The following is a 19,937-nucleotide window of genomic DNA, read 5'->3' as shown; positions in this document are numbered from 1 at the left end:
ATTTCAAATGGTTGTGTATTTTAGGAGTTAGGTGGCTTTCTGCATCATTGCTAGTTTCGGTTTCTTCGGATCAACGAATATCCGTCTGGAAAATCAACAATGATAACGCTCAACTTGAACATGTTCAGACAGTGTGTACGACAGTCTCTGACATCCATGGAGTCTATGTATTACACCCACAAATTCTAGTTTATGGAAATGGATTTGAGTTTTTTAATTTCGAAGTTAAATAAAGAAGTTTTTAATGGTTGGAACTTGTATTTAAAATAGAACTTGATACTTTTTGTTTTGGTTATTGCGCCAGTAATATATTTCATCCGAAGCTGAGGTCTCGGCAAAAGTTCTTGTGCAAACTTTGTATTTCCTTTGTACAATTAAATGGGAATGATTAATATCTAAGAATTGGTATCATTTCTGTGTTTTTTTTTTTTTTTTTTTTTTTTTTTTTTTTTTTTTTTTTTTTTTTTTTTTTTTTTTGTTTTTTTTTTGAGATCGTATCGACCAGTAATATATTTTATCCGAAGCTGAGGTCTTGGAAAAAGTCCTTGTGCTAACATTGTATTTCCTTTATTAAGAAATATAATGATTAATATCTAAGAACTTGTATCATTTCTGATTTATTTATTTTTTGTTTAAAGAGATCTTACCATTTGTTTTTCTGTGTGTGCCCCTGCTTGAACTTGCTTTATCTCATTGCCAAAATGGGACTAATTTGTGCCAATTCGGGTTGTACCACTTCTGTTCGGCTACAATATATTTTAAAAATATTCCTGTTCGAAACTAAACGAGGACAGTACACAGCTTTATCTTGTCGTTTTTTCTGGAAAATATAAGAGCCAAATATGAAGTTTCACTACCCCCATTGGTGCAAATTAGCCTATTTTGAATTGAGACCTATATACAATGTTTCTGTTCTATCTCACCTTAAGCCGAAATCGGCTGCAGAAAGACAAAACGTATTATTTAACATTTTGTGTCATATTGAGATATCTAGACCTCACCATTTGACTAAACATTCTTGATTAAATGTTTCAAATAGTTGGACGTACGATTTCTTGTTATATCAGGATGCCTGAAATAGCCTCCATTGTTTAAACATCTGCTCTTCAAAAATGGTTGTAAAATACGAATTGTGTTTTTGGGTCTTACAGTCTCCTGTTGTTTGTCATAGGCTTTGTGAAATGCTACAGCCGGAATGCTTGATAAGTGTCACCTGGAAGATGACGGCCCATACTCTTTGACTCAACCTGCTGGAGTAACTGTTTTTCAGATACCAGAAACTGCATTTCTCATACGAAGAACTGCTTCCAAAAAAAGTCGTAAAACTCATGCCGTATTTTCTTAGTTTGTCCACTCAGATGCGGTGGCAGCCACATTGCAGCTCACGAAATGTAGGAGGGGGAGGGGTAATGAAATTGATTTTTCTAAATCTAAGGTGGTTGCAGTTTTTCAGCTATTTTAACAAAAATACTAAAAAGCTGTTTTTCAACACCCTCAAAAGGGTTTTTTACAAAATCTAGGGGAGGGGGCCAAAACAATCTAGGAAATAAATTTTCTATGGGAAGGAAAGTTCCCCGGCGAATCTTGTAGGAGAAATTGCAAACGGAGGGGAGAAGGAAATTTCCTGGTATGATTTTAAAAAAGGGTAAGAAATAAAGTAAAAACCAAGATTTTTCAACTGTAAGTAAAGAGCAAATTTAAAAAACGTGCAGAAACTATTCCGTGTATGAGGAAAGATGCCACTTCCTCGGTCCTTGTCCTTTACGCAAAAGTTTGACTTTTTCTCACAATTCTTTAAGAAAGACTACTCAGACACAAGGGCCGTCGAATTTTGATGAGAAGTATTTTTAAAGGAGTTTAAGGCTTTAGCATAAAGAGCAAGGGTTAAGAAAGGGGTAGACCCCTCAAATACGGAACAATTTCTATTTATTTTTAAGTTTTAATGTTGCTTTTGCTTTCAGTCGAAAGAAGTTTTACTTTCAAAAGAAGTTTCAAACTTCTTTTTGAAAAAAATTAATGTCTTCACACTGGGCTATTAGTAAAATTAAATTAAAAAAAACATGTTTTTTTAAATGAAAGTAAGGAGCAAAAATTAAAACTTAAAACGAACAGAAATTACTCCGTATATGAAATGGGCTTTTCCTCCTCAACGCCCCGCTCTTTATGCTAAAGTTTATTACTGTTTTAAAAATAGAGTTAAGAGAAAGAGTGAAACTTTAGCGTAAAGAGCGAGGCGTTGAGGAGGAAAAGCCCCTTTCATATACGGAGTAATTTCTGTTCGTTTTAAGTTTTAATGTTGCTCCTTACTTTCATTTAAAAAAACTTGTTTTTTTTATATTTAATATTGCAAAGGAAGCAAAAATGACAAAATAAGAGTTTATTTCCAATAATATTGGTGACCATTGTAAGTTAAGGAGGAAGGTGTGTCCAAAGTAAAATTCTCTCTACGAAGAGAATCATCTATTTAGCATTTGATACTAAAAGCTTTTTAACGTTCTATTACTCTAATTTGTCCACTTTTTGACAACTGTTCAGCAATTATACCCGCTTGGCACTCAAATCATAAAATATATTCTTTTGTTCTTACGACGAACCTTAAATCAACATTTTCAGGAAAATTCCTGTTCAGCTCAACAAAATTTATAATAACAATAGATCAATATGTTACTTACCAGGTTTTCTATAGACAACCACAAGGTAGAGGACAATAAAGGCAGCGAATGTGATCAGTGCAGTTACCCAGCTCATTAAAAACATCACAAAGATGCATAGTAGTGCACCAAATAGGCTAACCCAGTCATTGTAATACTGAAAATTGAAATCAACGTAGTTGAAACATTTGGTAATGAAAACTGAGAATAATTGAATTGAATATAGAACTAATAACATTTATTGATAATTCATCAAACGGAGCTCCCAACAAAAATAATAAAAAAGTCGTAAGCACTCATAAGAAGATAAATCAGTTGATGCTAAATTTTGGAATATTTTTTTTTTGGTAATGGTCAAGGTTACGGTGACAAATTACCTTACCTTAGACCTTAGATCATCCTTGTGCCCCCAGAGGCGCCCAGGGCATCAACGAGAAGCCGCCAGTCATCCCTCATGTGCGCCGCAGCAAGGACATCTTCCCACGCCGGTTGAAGGAAAGCATTTATGTTTCGCAGGTCCGTCTGATAGGTGCGCCGCAGTGTATTGCGCGGCCTGCCTCTTCTTCTTCTTCCTTCTGGTTGCCTCTGGAACGTCGCTTTCGGGATCCGGGAATCGTCCATACGAAGTACATGCCCCAAGTATTTCCACCGACGTGTCCTAATGACATCTGTCACTATGGGTTGTCCGGTCATCCGTCTCACCTTCTCATTAGAGATTTTTTGTGACCAATGGATGTTTAGTATTCTCCGGAGACATGTATTCTCAAAAGCTAGAATTCGCCTTTCTTGCGTGTTATTCAGATGCCAGGTTTCGGAAGCATATAACAGGACGGGAATGACGTTGCTATTGAATAGACGAAGCTTGAGTCGGAGGGAGAAATTCTGCGACCTCCATATCGGTTTCAGTCTGTTGAATGTGCCGGAGGCCTGCCCAATGCGGCATGATGTATCTTTTTCAGTTGATCCCGTATTTAACACTGTGCTCCCAAGATATTTAAATTCTAGAACCTGCTCAATGTCCTGGTTATCGCATCTCAGGTGTAAAGGTGAATCGGTTACTGCCATACTTTTTGTTTTATCAGCGTTGATTCTTAGTCCCATAAGTCGGCCTCTGTCACGTACATCTTCTAGAAATTCTTGTAGTCTTTGTTTACAGGACTCAATAAGCGTGATATCGTCGACAGGTGACAGCAACTATTGGTTTGCAACTATTGGTATCAAAATTCCATTTTGTAGAGTTTCGGTCAGTTCGTTACCACGAACTGTTTGATAAAATACAAGATTTACTGATGAAATTGGTATCAGAAATATTGAGTGCAAACTATTTCCAAATAATCGTCAAAAAATACAATTTACCAGAGTCGGAACTCAGCGATGATTGGATTGTCAAATTAAATGTTGGATTGGAGAATGTCGATCTTCATTGACAATTTGATTGCAAGAATCCGGTTTTCACTAGCTACCCTACAAGATTTTCTGATCAAGAATCTTGCTACAGAGCAAGATTACCACTGCCGAACTTTTTGGAAAAATTCAAATATTTTGAAGAACAGAAGCATAAAATCTTACCAACACGACCGATAAAACAAGGCATACCTTAAAATACAAAATTCACTACTGCTAATAATGACAGCACACTACAGCACCCAGCCACCAGGGGTCAACACATCTATATACGGTCCTCTTCCAGCTCTATTTGTTCTTTGCTTCACTCATTGCATCATCTTGTGAGGTTTTAATCTCCTTTAAATCCTTTCTACTAATCTTTTTGCACCCCATTCGGAGACGAATGCCTTCCATATGGCTACAATATATGACCAGATAGGACGCTTTTAGATAATGACACAAGTGGTTTAGGCTAGGCAACACTAAGAAATAGTGAATAAATTTGGAAATTTACTTTCAATATGCACTAATTCCATTTGTAATGACAACGAGCTTGCTATAAATTAAAACGTGAACGGATCAGGTTTTTGAGAGAGTTTCCGTTAGGGTTCCAGATTGTCCATTATAGTGCTTTTGTTTCGATGTGAAATAAACTGTCGATGTGAAGTTTGAAACCTTTCACTTTTTTTTCGAATGTCGATTTAATTTAAAGTTGTTTTTGTACAAAATCGTGTTTAGATAATAATCATGCTTATAGATTAATAGAAAATCTGTCTCATATATATTGATCCAGTATTAGTATATTACTTTTGTTAACTCTAGCGATTCTTTAAAACAAATTTCCGCCCAAAATAGAATAAGCCTGGTCATTTATCAGTGATAACTCAGTTGAATGACATTTGTATGCCATATCCCACAATGCTGTTCAGAATCTGGCCTGTGGCAGCCTAATTTTCAGCAGATGCGCCCTTTTTTCAAAGTAAAGTCAAGTTTCTTTATAAAGAATCTATTAATTGAAGGTGACTAGGCTAAATTGCCTAATTGATTCTCTAAATGTATGACCTTTTCTAATTTCTTTTTACGTTGTATATTATTTACATGTTAATTTTGTAAGATTCATCTTTCAGTTCTTCAAAACCTTGAATTTGTGGACAATTTTGCTGCGTAGTAGGATTGTATCCTTATTGAATTATTTGACAAAAATGTTACTCTTCTGGATAAACTGAGAATTTTATATCGTTTATAATGAAATCAAATAGTTATAAAAAAACTAGTGAAGGCTATTGATTTTGTCTCAAATAATTAACGCTCAAAACGTAACAGGCCACGTTGGTCTATGCTCGGTATATCAGGAATGGCTGATCTTAGTTCTTCTACTTTGCAGCAATATAGATAACCTTTGGAAAAGTCGTGTCTCGAAGCAATAGTCAAGGAAATGTCGTTCCACATATCTTTGCATAGCTTATGTTCATCTATAAGCTCAACTACGAAAGGGTTATTAAGGCCAATGAATGCATTGGCTTGCTTGAGAATTGGATCAGTGACCACTTTCCAAAAGAATAGTGGTGCTGGAATTACTTCATTGCCATTAACATCCTTACCAAGGAATATATTTATTTTGTTGCCATTTTCATCTGGAAGTGACAAAGTGCCATATGTGCCAGTTAATACCTAAAAAGATAAAATACATTATTGTATATGAGTGGAGATAGTGCATGTAGAAAAAGAAGATTCACTAGAAGTTCCCTCGGTTACCCTTTTTAATTGCATTTTTGAAGACCATTAGAATAAGCAGTTTATGTTAATTGCAGTAGGCTACTAAGGCCGAATTTGAAGGTGAGTTAACACGAGTTGTAAATAATAAGATGATTTAAATGTAAATAACAAGATAGATATGAGAAAAACGTACCTGATGAGATAATAAGACGGATTAGTAGATAGTAAATAATGTAGGTGTCGATAATGAGGCAGATAAAACATTTTTTGGTAGTAATAATGAAATGCAATTATAGATAAAGGGAGTAGAGATGATACTACTACTACTACTATTACTACTAATAACTAACCCCAGCACCAAGCCGCCTAAGGCCAAAACAGCTACGCACGCTCCTCCTCCAACCTAATCTATCCAAGGCCTCCCTCTTTACACCCTCCCAGGAAGTTCCCATTTCCTTTAAATCCTTATTTATGACATGCTCCCACTCAAGACAAGGACGACCTGCCTTCCGTGTAGCTCCAGGTACCCAGAACGATCCGAAGGCAATTTCTTTGGAAAACATCTAGTAAATTTTCATCCGCTTTTCGGAGCGCCCATGCTTCAGAGCCATATCATTCACTTTGCTCACACTTTCATCTAATATGCTTAAATCATCAGCATAATTTAAGTCCAGGAGAATTTTTCCTCCCCAATTAATTCCGTGGTCTCTAATTGCCTTTCCTGTGCTCCTTAAGATGAATTCCATCAAAATGAACCGGATAAAGGGGGATAGAAAACAACCCTTCTTAACCCCTGATATAACACAAAACCAGTTGCTAAACTCATTTCCTACCTTAACCACAGCAGTATTATTCTCGTACATAGCACAAATCACTTTAATGTATTTGTCTGGTATTCCATATAAGGATAAGACCTTTGCTAAAGCTCTTCTATCAACAGAATCGAACGCTTGCTCATAATCTATAAAACTGAGGACCAAAGGTGTTTGATAATGAAGGCACTTCTCAATTATTAACCTAAGAGTGAAAACTTGGTCGACACTCCTCTAACTTTTCTAAAACAGCACCGTTCTTCTCTTAAAACTTTGTCTACAGCATCTCTCAGTCTAAAAAGTATCATATTACTAAGTAATCTGCTACCTACAGAGACCAGACTAATGCCTCAATAATTACGACACTCACTCTTGTCACCTTTTTTATACAGGCATTTAATTAAAGTGGTTAAATTAAAGATGATAGGAAGCTAAAATAAATATTCGATTGGAGTTTACTCAGTTGCCCATTTTCAGTTGCAGAATCAAAAAATTTCGCAGTTTTAACTTCCCTTAATGCCAATTTTTTAGATAATAAAACGTAATTGTAGATAATAAGGTAATGTAGATAATAAGCTAGATAATGTATAAATGTAGATAATAAGACATGATTGTAGATAATAATATAACATTGACGATACGAAATTTAAAACAGGATATTCAGTTAAAGTTCAATCAGTTGCTTTTTCTCAATTGTAGAATCAGAACATCATTGCATGAAACTTCGATTTATCTGGGTGAGCTGTTTATGTCACAATTTTAATGATACGCAATATTAGATGATATATAGATAATAAAATAATTTAGATTTAAATAATAAAAGGAAAGTGCACATGATATAATATAGATAATAAGATTGACAAGAAATGAATGGGGCAATATGATAGATAATTATTGATGCGCGATAATGTATTGCAGATTAAAAGATAATGGGAATGTAGATAACACGATAGTAAGATATAGTTGATAAATGTAGGTACTAAGATAGATTCTAGCATAGAAGATGTAAATTTCGTCTAAAGACTAACAGCCTAATTGCACTTCATAAAAAAGGGACAAAATGAAGACACCAGAATTAGCCATTAAATCTCCCAAATTTAGGGAGATGTTTGGGCACATTGGAACAGCATAGGATATAATACCTATTATCATCTAGAACAGTTACACGATTTGGATGAAACCTTCATTTGTCAATTTTGGGTCAATAAAGAGACGAAAGGGTCTTAGAAAAAGGTTTTAAGTACATAGTAGCTGTCTAGTGTGGTATTGTTTCCTGTCTTCATAAAGGCTCACAAAGATCTAAAACTGCCACTTAATTCATTCTCTACATACTACAAAATTTGTAATTCTCTATGACAACCTTCTAACTAAATAGTGCTTTTTCTACTGATATTTCTTATGACCCGTGCGTTAACATTAAACTCAGCTTCACAGCTTGGTCGTGCAATATTATTCATTTTAATTTTGCTCAAAATAAAAAGCTTTTATTTATCTAACTCTTATTGCACACCCAATTTGATAGTTGTTTTACCTAGCTCTAAATATTTCTGCAAGAGATGGTTTTTGAAATGCACCCCTATTAAAGATGCTGTAAGCACATGTAGAATGTTAAATCTGATGCCACATACACTGCTCCATCTGGAAGCGCTGTCTGCCTAATGGCACCGCTACTGCCTGAATTCTTTTTTTTCTGAAACATAGTGTCAAATTAATCTTCTTAAGAATTTCCCCATTCCAGCCCAGGCTTAGCAGCGCGATAGCTCGTGCTAATTGTCTGAATTATGTTTTGACCGATAACAGTTGGTAAAAGCTATTTAACGTCCCAAGTTTTAGTTAGGATAAAAAAAAATAAATATATGTTAGTAATTACTAAAACTAAATTTGAAATATTAACAAGTAAATTCATAAAGAATCATGAAATATAAATTGAAAAAGACTACCGATGTCGTTTTTGGTGATAAATAGTTCAAGTATTCGACACCAGGGAAGTGCTAAGGCCGAATGTGAATAGCATTAGTTGGGGGACATATTCAAATCTGTATTCAAGGATTATCAAAAGTGAAAGTACCAATCTTTTTAAAATGATTTTCTTATAAGACAAATAAGATATTCTATTTGTTTCAAATATGAATCAGAAATACTGCGTCAACAAAGTGGGCTATTCAAAATAAATACACATTCCTTGAAAATAGCGCACTTTGAGGAAAGTCTACACAAATTATTTGTAGGTATTGCTGCATTGATTTGTGATGCTTTTGATAGTTTTTGGTCAAAACTGAAATAAATCTTTGATGAGTTCTGGATAAAACATCATAATTTCTATTTTTTTTTTCTATGAAACTTGTAGCTTCAAAGTGCAATTTACGAAATAATCTTGCTGTGTTTTTTTTTAACTGCAAATTAATTTACTTAAATTCATACCAAGTCTGGTTCAATATCTTTATTTATGGTTTAGAATTAAATCTGGAAGTTGAATAAAATTATGCCTTAAAATTTCTAATCAAATTTGTTGCCCACAGAAATAGTATTTCTTTGTGAAAAGTTAAACTTGAAAACCCTAAAAAATTCTAATAACAAGTCGCTTCAGTAAAATAATGATTCTAACTCCTGTTTTAGTCTTTTGCATTGGATTTTGTTTCATAATTTCATCTAACTGACTTTAATTTTGACAATTGTCGACCTGGCTTTGTTCTTTATTCTTATACAAGGATGTAGATTTTTGTCTTTTTTTAATATGCCTAGGATTAGTAAGAAATATTTTCTAAAATACTAAGTAATTTCTTCATATTAAAGTTCTCTTCAAAATTCAACTTAAACATTTAAAATGAAATTAAGTAAGGCTGCCCCCCCCCCGTGTAACTAAAATAATTTGAACACATTTATCCAATCTTGCTGTTTAAAGCAAGAAAAATTTCACAATTTATGAAATAATGAAATTGCAAATGAAAGTTTGAAAATAAGGTCGAAGAAGTTTTCCTTTAAGTATAGGAAGTTATGACTATATTGTTTTCTGAGTTTTGAAATTCTGTTATATCTTTGGGAGATGCATTTTATCTTTTGCATTTTTACTTTGCTTCAAGGAATGCCACAAAATTTAGCACACAAGTTCGACCGCATGATAGGCGTAAAAAGGTGGGGACAGTGGGATTCCAAAACACCCGCCTCATTAGTGAATATTGTGCCCATTCTATTTAGAAATTCGTTGCTTATAGCCAGGGGATTAAATCTCAATTTCCTTAAAACTCCTTATTACCTCAACGAGCATTTCAATACTTACCCCTCCTGTCAAGGGGATCCCCATGTCTCGTATTAAACCTTTTTTCTAAACAATATTCGCTTCTAAATAAGTTACCTCAAGATCTCGATTCAGCTTAGCAGAAAGCTCCCGTACTGCAATTTCTAATTGCTTCCAGTTCCCATTGTTAAACACCTGATACTGTGGAGCTGCATTGATGTGATAGAAAGTTGCATCTTGCATTGAGTCATATACGAAGTCAGCTTCCGGAGTAAGGTGACCTCTTGCGAAATATAAATTCTTTGGGACATCTATATACTTTTTACTCAATTCACTTCCAAAAGTAAAATTAAACCATGATTTTTGATTACTTTGACTATATAAAGTCTCTAAATCGATTCCTGGAAAGTAGCTTCCTTTTTTGAAACCAGGTCTGGCATTTCCAAGGTCCTTCGCTTCAATGCCAGTTCCATTTATGGTTGAGTGTGTATAAGATGTTCGCATTGTATCTTTATTATGGCAGACAAGAATTTGCCTCTTAAAAACAGTACTGCTGATCCACCCAATTAGAACTTTTGTGCCTTTTCTCGAATTTCCGCATCTATCTTCTTCCACTAACGATTCTTTAATAGGAGATCTGCATGATAGCATTGAAAAAGATACATTTTCTTTGGAAGCTGTGAAGATTGCTCCATCTGTGCATGTCATTTCTGATATTTGCTCCTGAGTTTTCTCCAAGAAATTACCAACCCCTGGACAGTAAAGTGTAATCGCCTCGTTATTAGCTAGAAAAATCCTTCGGGTCGAATTAATCTTCTTTGGCATTAGTAATAATCCCTTAAGCTCGTACATCAAAGGTGGCCGACTTGGAACATCAGAAGGGAGTAGTATCAAACATCCATTTTGAGAAGCTAAAGAGAAAAAGAAATTATAATTACCGACTTGAGTAGAAAAATGTTTGCTTAGGTGACTAAAAATCATCCACACAATTTTTTCCTTGCTTTTGTATTATGTGGCAATCTATATAGCCTTTTCTTAATTTCATTTACTTTGGTATTAATAGTATATAAGTTAGGTAGGTTTAAAACGGTTAAAGTGATCGGTTTTAGATTCTTCATTTTCGTAACCATCCAATAAGTAAGTGAATAATTGTTGTTTACAAAAAGTCCTGTACAAAATTGCACTGTAGGAAAAATCTGCTGCGTATGAACGTCAATATATTTAATGATTAAAACCCAATATTGTTGTAATATCTGTTTTTCAGTTTTTATTTTTGCTTTTTGGGAATGTTCTGTTTTGTTTTTCTATGTAATCATTTTCCTTAATTATACTAATTTTGCAGATTGATGGTTTGTAAAAAAAAAATATCGAGTTCCTTTTTTAAATGAGATCCTTGAAAATGCAACAAAAAATGTATAACAAATTTAACTGGTTGCAACAAATAAGGAAAGACGTATATATTTGCAATTTAAATCCCTTCGCGCTTGTGCTAAAATCCATAAGCCATAACGAAATGTTCAAATGTAAAAAATTTGAAAAAAAATAACAGATTTTGTATATAAAACCATAAGCCTTTATTTGAAATGGGTCCAAATGAGACACATAATCAAACTAAATAATGAAATACATAATATTCATGAGCTTCCATAAACTATTGCAAGAGGGTAAAGACACCAGCCAGGGAAAGGATTGCCAGGGAGACAGCAAAGCTAAAAAAAAGTTCTACCTTACAGTCCCATATTATTTTAAATGTGACGAGAATCGGATACAATTTCTACTTTTTAGTATTTTAGGAGAGAGGGGGGGGGTTATACATATTTAGATTGAACCAAAATTGTCCCAGCAGAAGAATGCGGAAGACCCAGTGAAAAAAGTTGCACATTCACTTAAAATTAGGGTTGCCACCTCAGGTAAATAGAAATAGTGATATTTTCTCCCTAGAGACATTTTTGTACAGGGATTTCTTTATTGGTTTTTGTGCAGAATTGCTTATCGTTTCCTAGCTGAACTGGAACGAAAAGAAACAATCTAAATTTTTCACTTTAAGCCTTTCCAAAAAATACATGATGATTTTAATAGTCTTTACCCTTAAAGAATTTATTTCCATTCTTAGCCACAAAAGCCAAATAAAAATCTTAATTTAGTGTTCTTGTATTTTAAGGTATTTCTTAAAAATTTACACAGTTTAATTTTTCGGGCCTGTGGAAACCCTACATCTTACGGAATTTTACTACTTGGTGTTTTGCAATTGCAAATTGTTTTTTTTTTTTTTTTTTTTGTAAGAAAGATAAAATTATATTAATTGTCGTAAAAAAAGAAAAGATTACTCTGATAATCATTTCTGATGCCAGAAGGGTTATCTTAAAAGGAACTCAGAATTTAAAAGCATAGTTTTTGTCATATTTTATACAAACAGCGTTAGAAAACGATACATTTTGATTTTCTTCGGAAGGCTATTAAATTAAATTTTATTTTTAAAAAGCTAGCTATTAGAATATGTAAATTAACAAAATTATACTGGATTATCTCCTCAGTATTCTGAGGATAAAAAAGAAAAAAAACGATAGTACTAAAGGTCTAAATTTTAATCAAAACTAAAACCATCATCGTTCTTGAATAATCTTCTTTCAAACAAGTTTTGATGACGTTCATCTTTGATCAGTTTTATTTTAGTTTAAAACTACTATTACTACTATTAATAACTCACTACAGCACCAAGCCACCTGAGGTCAACACAGCTACGCACGCTTATCCTCCAAACTAATCCATTCAAGGCCTCCCTATTTATGCCTTCCCAGAAAGTTCCCATTTCCTTTAAATCTTTATCTATGACATCGACGACTTGCTTCCCGTGTATCCCCAGTTGGTTGGCCAAAAAGGACAATCTTCGTCAATCTGTCAACCTTCATCCGCAGAACGTGGCCTAGCCATCTCAACCTTTCTTTCATTATAGCCCTAGAAAGTGGGATTGAACCAAATTTTTCGGACAACCTACTGTTTGAAGTGCGATCAGTCAGCCGGGTACCCAGAACAATCCGTAAGCAGTTTCTCTTGAAAACATCTAGTAAATTTTCTTCTGATTTTCGGTGCACCCATGCTTCGGAGCCTTATTTGACCACTGTCATCATAATTGCTTCCAATATTCTAATCTTGGTTTGCAGACTTATCTTCCTATTCTTCCAAACCCTTTTTAACTGTGTAAAAACACCCTGAGCCTTAGATATTCTACCTTTAACATCTTCACTGCTCCCACCGTCTTTACTAATAATACTACCAAGGTAAGTGAAGCTGCCCACCTGATCAATCTTTCGTTACCCAACGTCACCTATTCATTTTCACTTATTCTTAGCCTTAGTGACTTGGTCTTCTTAACATTAATTTTCAAACCTATTCTAGTACCCTGAATTCGGAAAACCTCTAGAAATTCATTCATTTTGCTCAAACTTTCATCTAATATGCCTTAAATCATCAGCATAATTTAAGTCCAGAGGACGTTTTCCTCCCCATTTGAATCTGTTGTCTCCAATTGCCTCTCCTGTGCTCCTTGAGACGAAGTCCATCAAAATGATCCATATAAAGAGGGATAGAACACAACCCTGCTTAACTCCTTATTTAATGCAAAACCAGTTGCTAATCTCATTTCCTACCTTAACCGCAGCAGTATTATTCTTGTACATAGCACAAATCACTTTAATCTATTTGTCTGGTATACCATATAAGAATAAGACCTTTGCTAAAGCTCTTCTAGCAACAGAATCGAACGCTTGCTCATAATCGATAAAACTGAGAACAAAGGTGTTTGACAACGAAGGGACTTCTCAATTATAACCTAAGAGTGAAAACTTGGTTGACACACCCTCTTCCTTTCCTAAAACCGCACTGTTCTTCTCTTGAAACTTTGTTTACAGCATCCCTCAGTCTAAAAAGTATCATATTACTAAGGAATTCGCTACCTACAGAGACCAGACTAATGCCTTGATAATTACGATACTCACTCTTATCACCTTTCTCATACAGTGGTTTAATTAAAGTTTTTCTAAAATCATTAGGTACTTCCCCCTTTTTCAAAAATCTTATTCATAATCTTCAGCAGCTTATTTCTAACCTCAGAGCCACCATATTTAAGAAATTCATTTATCACACTATCAGCACCTGGAGCCTTATTATTTTTTAGTCCTTAGTACTGTCGCTAATTCTTCCTCACAAAACAAATCTTCCTTCACATCCAAGGTATCACAAACTTTTTCATTTTCATCTATATCTTTTCCTGCAAGTGTATCTCGGTTTAGCACGTTGTCAAAATGTTCCGCCCATCTCTCTTTAACAATTTCCTTATCACTAATTGTGGCCTCATTCCTATCTTTAACTGAGACTAGTCCGGATTGACTGCTCCCTCTCAATTCATTAACATGCCAGTATAATATTTACTATTATGCCGTCTAGCTGCATCTTCCAGATCCCCAGCAATTTTATCCATGGCCTCCACTTCACATCTCCTTAGTTCATATTTTAATGCTTTCTCCACTTTCTTTACATTTCTTTTGTTTTCATATGATCTGTCACTCAGATAATTCTTGTACAAACCCCTTCTACTCTCTATTAATCATAAAGCTTTTTCATTAATATTCCTAGTTGTAGTCATAACAGTCCTCCCTAAGACACCATCAGCAACTTCACATATTGTTTTTTAAAACTATTCCATCCATCTTCCATATCGTCAAATTTTAAACTCTCAAGCTAGTATTCAACTGTTCCTGGAATGTTTCTCTCAAATCGTCATCCTGGAGTCTACCAACATCATGACTTTTCGGGAGGTAGTTAACCTTCCGAAATTTCAGCTTTAAATTAACCTTAGACACTGCTAGATGGTGATCTTTAATTTTAACATCCTAGTATCTTGTATCGATCTTGCTAGTCTTCGGTTTACAATAACATAATCATTGAGGTTTGATGTCTTACCATCACGTGAATACCATGTCAACTTATGGGCCATTTTATGACCAAACACCGTATTGGTTATAACTAGGTTGTTATACCTACAAAATTGCAAAAGTCTGTAGCCATTGCTGTTTTCTTTTCGTACACAAAATTCACCTAGGCTAGGATACCATCTATCCCTATTTCTACCAACATGAGCGTTAAAATCTCCTAGTAAAAACACCGTATTTCTACCTGGTAACCTACCCTGTCTATTTGCTCCTTTAACTGTAAGTAAAATTCATCTTAGTCACTAGTATCTCCGTCAGTTGGTTCAACAGGGGCACATACTACTATAACTGATACCCTGGACTTTTTGTCATAAAATGAGCAATTAATATTCTATTATTAATACCTTCCCAGCCTAAACAGGACTTAGCAGCTTCCTTATTCATCCTGAAGCCTACTCACTGCCTATGTACTCCATCCTTCCTGCCTGAGAAAAAAAAATTCTATGTCGCCTAATTTCATGCTTCCTGCCCGTGGGATATGAGTTTCTGAAGCTCCTAATAAATCCAGTTCAAACCGTCTGAATTCGCCAGTCGAAATGTCAATACGATAGACATTTTTTAATGTTGTAACATTCCAAGCTCCAAATTTCATGTTCTTTAAATCACTGAAATTATTTCGGCGTCAGGAGAAGCAATGATCCCGGATACCATTGCGGGACGGGGACCAACATATCTTCTCAAGTGTACACTGAAGTGCTTAAGCCTGCTTAGAACCGGACAGCAAGAAGTCCCTGGGACCTCCAGTAAGTTGGAGGCTTCGTGCAATCCTGGGCCCATCTTGGTCACAACATGGTTTTCAGCACTTGGCGATGTTTTTCTATCAACAAGTGTCGAAATCCTGCACAGACAGTCCCAAGGCTATTACCTCCGGCTCATTATATATTCATGCCTACAAATATTATGCTACTAAGGGGAGGCAACCCATAGTAGATAAATTAGCTAAGAGGAGGCATTTCAGCCCGAAAACATCCATCAAAACGAATAAAGTCCAGAAAAATGTATAATAATCAGAATCCATGCGAGTGCTGTGTTATTTACTAGGCTATAATTTCCTCAAGGGTGACACTCCTCAAGTGAGAAAAGTTGGTAAAATTCTAGTTAATTGACTTCTTGCTATCTCGGAAAGGGTTTGGGTTAGGAAAATGAAACTTTCAGGGATGGGTCTAAAGGCTAAAGTATGTCCCGAGAAGGTATTTTGAAATACCCACCTCCACTACTTCTCCCTCTAGAGGGCCCTGACCGTTGATGAACTTTAAAAATATGTATGTTATAAAATTGAAACCTTGCAAAATAGATCTTCTGCTTGAATAAAATACAACAAAAATTGTTTTCAGCTTGAAAACTTTGCTCAATCCCAATTTATAAGGTTTTAAAGATATGCAAATACATTTCCTAAATTTTGGAAAAAAAACATTGATAAGGCTCAGAATTCTACTCAAATAACAGGAATTGCATTTTAAGAACTAAAGGCAGAGAAAAGGCAGCTGGTAACTGAAAATTAAGGTAAATTGTTGTTTTGTCAAAATTTCAATAGGTATAGACCTGTCATGTAGGCAAATTTCAGGGCCCTCTAGAGGGAGGAGTGGAGGTGGGTACTTTGAAATACTCTCCCAGGGTATACTTTAGCCTTTAGACCCATCTCTAAAAGTTTCATTTTCCTAACCTAAACCCTTTCTGAGATAGCAAGAAGTCAATTAACTAGAATTTTACCAAAAAGTTAACCCGCAAGTTCCCCAGTCTTGCAGGTACCCTGAAGGGGTCGAGGCAGCCTTTTGCAGAGGCCGTTGTCCATAGATCTAGATCTTACGCACTGCCGCAGATGTCCTCTTATAGAGGATTCTCCCATGATGGTGATCTGCATCACCATGCAGCTTAACCCATTACTGGTAGAAGGTTTGTAACTCATGGTACGTGTGGACACGCCAGTGGGTGCTGTTGAGCGTACATTTCTTCCTCCTTCACCTGTATTTATGGCTCCAGGAAAGGGAGCCCCAGTTTCTATTATGGACTCCAGGGACAAGGTCCCCCATGGTCCGTGCCTCGTATGGAGGTAATTTACATATCTGTAGGGTATTTCCCTATTTGTTGTCCTCTACCAAAAAATAGCATGATTATCTAATAATTAACTAACTAATACAATTAATAAATAGTTGCAGCAAATTGCAACTTTACTTCTAATTTAGACTGTAGAGTAAAGGATAAAGATAACACATACAAGCTCTGTTGTCGTCTGCCAAAACCTAGCATGCAAAGTAATCATTAACAAACTAATGCAACTAATTAATAATTCTAATAAATTGTATAAATTGTAATAATTACAATTGTAATAAATCGTATCTTAACCTGTGTGGTTTTACTTGTCATAACATTAACTTCAAAATTAAAACGAGAAATAAATAATGTTTTTTTTTCTTGGACAATGGCAGTCCTGTAATAGAGTTGCACCATTTGCAATACTGAACTGAAAGAAAATGATGTGCCATCGACTTTTGAGGAAATTCAAAAATTTTTAGAATTATTGGAAATTTGACAAAGAATGAGATGTAAGTATCATATCTCGCCTTGTAGCTTTAAATCTACTTTTATTAAAAACATATTATTTTTCCTAAGTAATGATTTTCAACTGTTTTTTATGAATTTAGCGTAAATTGTTTCCCCCACCCATTCCCTCTAATCATAAATGTTCTACTATATATCATGTTAGATTACCCTAATTTTTGTAACTACATTGTTGTTATTTACAATAAATATGTAAAATCTATTTACAAGTGTCAATGTTTTTTCTTGTTTTGAGGTTTTTGTGGTCAGACTTTTGATATTGGAAACAGCAAAAACTTCAGAAGAATTATCACAAAAAACGAAGTGTGTTAAAAATAATATTTGATTACATTTCAAAATGAAGCATTAATATTTTCGTTAGAAAAATCTCCTCAACAACATATTTTAAGGTACAAAGACAGTCGAATTTCCAAAAAAGCAAATTATCAAAAAAAGAATATCGAGCCAAAATTTATAGCAATTAAATTCTCCTAGCATTTGCAAAATCATTGTTAAAATTTGCATTCTAGGATATTAAAATTTTCTTGAATCGAGACCCTTTTTAATCAAGTTTACTTTATCAAACATTACCTTTCTTAGGACATAAAAGAGATTGGATTTTATGAATAAGTATTAAGAAAGGATATCCACAAAACGACTTTGCCAGAGAAAAAGAAAAGAACCTGCCACCAAAATTATTCACCCCCTTTTCATTAATTGAGAATTTGAAACGTTTTTGTAGGTTTGAATCATTTGATTGAATGCTATTATATCTATTTACGGCATTATTACGATACTGTCGCACTATTACTGTAAAATTATTGAGCCATTATGACATATTCGTGAATTTTTGTATCATAAACATTTCCTCTGATAATAAATGCAACGGACCTAGATCTGAAATTTTTTCCTACATTATATGTACTTGATGAAATTAAATTTTGAGGTACGGCCAGCCAATGACATAGTCATCAATTGATTTTTTGCTTATAGCAGGCACAAATCTCCTTCCTGCTTAAGTTTCCAAATTTCGCATATTTTTCCTTGTGCACAAATTTCCTTTGTGCACAAATTTTCTTTGTGCTTGATATTTCCTATAATGATATATTTCACCTGATTTAAGCTTTTGCATAAGACGAAACTTTGACGAAGGGAAGTGGTTAAAAATCAGTCATAAAAAATCCTCGTCTTCCTGTTTTCTAAAAATAGTACTAAAGTACTAAAGTACTAAAGAACTAAAAAAGAAGTCTGATTCATTGAATTCGCTAGGTAGAGATTTGCGCAACCATATACATCTTAATAAATTAGAAGAATCGAGAGTTTGATTCTAATGAAAAAGATATCTACATGCTTTTAAGCAATTTTTTTGCAGTAGCAGGTGCTAAATTGAAAAAAAAGAAACGGGATTGCAAAATCTGCCAAACATGAGGCCAAAACAGCTGTGCACGCTCCTTCTCCAACCCAATCTATTAAGGCCTCCCTCTTTACACCCTCCCAGGAAGTCCCGATTTCCTTTAAATCTCTATTTATGACATCCTCCCACTTCAGACGAAGGATCTCAGACGTTGGCCAAAAAGGACAATTTCCGGGGAAAATGTGGTACTGCCTTAAAAACTTTATAATTGTAAATGGAACAAAAGAAAAACATTCGAAAATTGGGGTTTTCAGGTACGAATGAACCTAAGATTGGTGGGCTCAGGGGTGGGGGGATGCTTTTATGTAGATGTCTTGACGTTTTAAGAATGTTGAAAGGTTAAACATAAATATTGTTATTATCTTATTTTTTAATTCGAATCTTTTTTAAATGTAATCCAGTTTCAAACTCTTTTGATCGATTTAATTCAAATATCACTCAAGTTTCGAAATTTTTGCTAAAATTTTGAATTGTGTAGCTGAATGTTGAACAACTATTAGCGAATTGAAAAATAGTTATTAAAATATTTTTTCAGCAATTGCTACTTGCAAAAAATAAACATAGAGGCCAAACTTGTTGTACAGCTAAATAATAATAATAACTCACTTACCAATGTTTTGGTTCAGATTCTCGCTAGTTAGGCTATCCTCTGGACTATTTTTGACCGCATTCCCAATAAAAAGAGCTTTCAAATATGCAAAAATTTGCTTAAATATCAACATTTTATTTTTGTTTCTAATCTAAGCATACTAACAAAGAATATCTCTTCAAAAGAAATCTTTGGAATGTATCTCGGCTGGAAACATAAGGTTCTAATTAAAGTGAGTTTTACTTCGAAACGGAAACCGACGGAAACACTATCTATAAATATTCGAATTTTCCTTTTGTAACAGAAGATTTAAACACGAAGACATCAGTTTCAAATTTTCAAGTGATTTGTGTACTTGATGGGTAACCTTATGATATTTTTGGCTTGAAATACATAAAAATTAGATGATATATATGTTATACAACCAAACAAAGACAAGATAAACAAAAAAAACAAAGAAGATAATTTTCAGCAGTTGAATGAGAAAAACAAAAGGGAAGACCTCCGCCATTTCGTCTTCAGTCCAAAAAAAACATTTCAAGTATTAAAAAAAACTTTGAAATTAATCTTAACGAAAGCGAAAAAGGGAATAAAAATCAAAACACAAA

At 34.4% G+C, this 19,937-nt stretch overlaps 3 protein-coding genes across 7 annotated transcripts in view; 1 reads left to right on the top strand and 2 right to left on the bottom strand.

Annotated features, from left to right (window-relative positions):
- LOC136027021 (tRNA (34-2'-O)-methyltransferase regulator WDR6-like) overlaps positions 1–249 on the top strand; it is a 102,915-nt gene extending 102,666 nt beyond the window's left edge. For all 5 annotated transcript variants that reach the window (XM_065703927.1, XM_065703930.1, XM_065703931.1 and 2 more), the window contains one exon: positions 25–249. In XM_065703927.1, coding sequence (XP_065559999.1) covers positions 25–233 — 209 coding nt within the window. In that variant the 3' untranslated portion in view covers positions 234–249. The remainder of the gene's footprint in view (positions 1–24) is intronic.
- A 2,792-nt stretch (positions 250–3,041) lies between these two features.
- Positions 3,042–3,752, bottom strand: LOC136027686 (uncharacterized). Its single transcript, XM_065705134.1, has one exon. The coding sequence runs from the start codon at positions 3,750–3,752 to the stop codon at positions 3,042–3,044; it is 711 nt and encodes a 236-aa protein (XP_065561206.1).
- A 1,503-nt stretch (positions 3,753–5,255) lies between these two features.
- LOC136027020 (uncharacterized) lies at positions 5,256–19,554 on the bottom strand. The gene is made up of 3 exons (XM_065703926.1): positions 19,351–19,554; positions 9,918–10,711; positions 5,256–5,708 (listed from the first exon to the last, which is right to left on the bottom strand). The coding sequence occupies exons 1-3, from the start codon at positions 19,460–19,462 to the stop codon at positions 5,340–5,342; spliced, it is 1,275 nt and encodes a 424-aa protein (XP_065559998.1). The 5' UTR covers positions 19,463–19,554; the 3' UTR covers positions 5,256–5,339.
- Positions 19,555–19,937: the final 383 nt, after the last annotated feature.

The sequence above is a fragment of the Artemia franciscana genome, chromosome 5 (genome assembly GCF_032884065.1).
Source record: "Artemia franciscana chromosome 5, ASM3288406v1, whole genome shotgun sequence".
In the NCBI taxonomy this organism is placed as follows: Eukaryota; Metazoa; Arthropoda; class Branchiopoda; order Anostraca; family Artemiidae; genus Artemia; species Artemia franciscana.
This window is presented reverse-complemented; position numbering and strand designations above follow the sequence as displayed.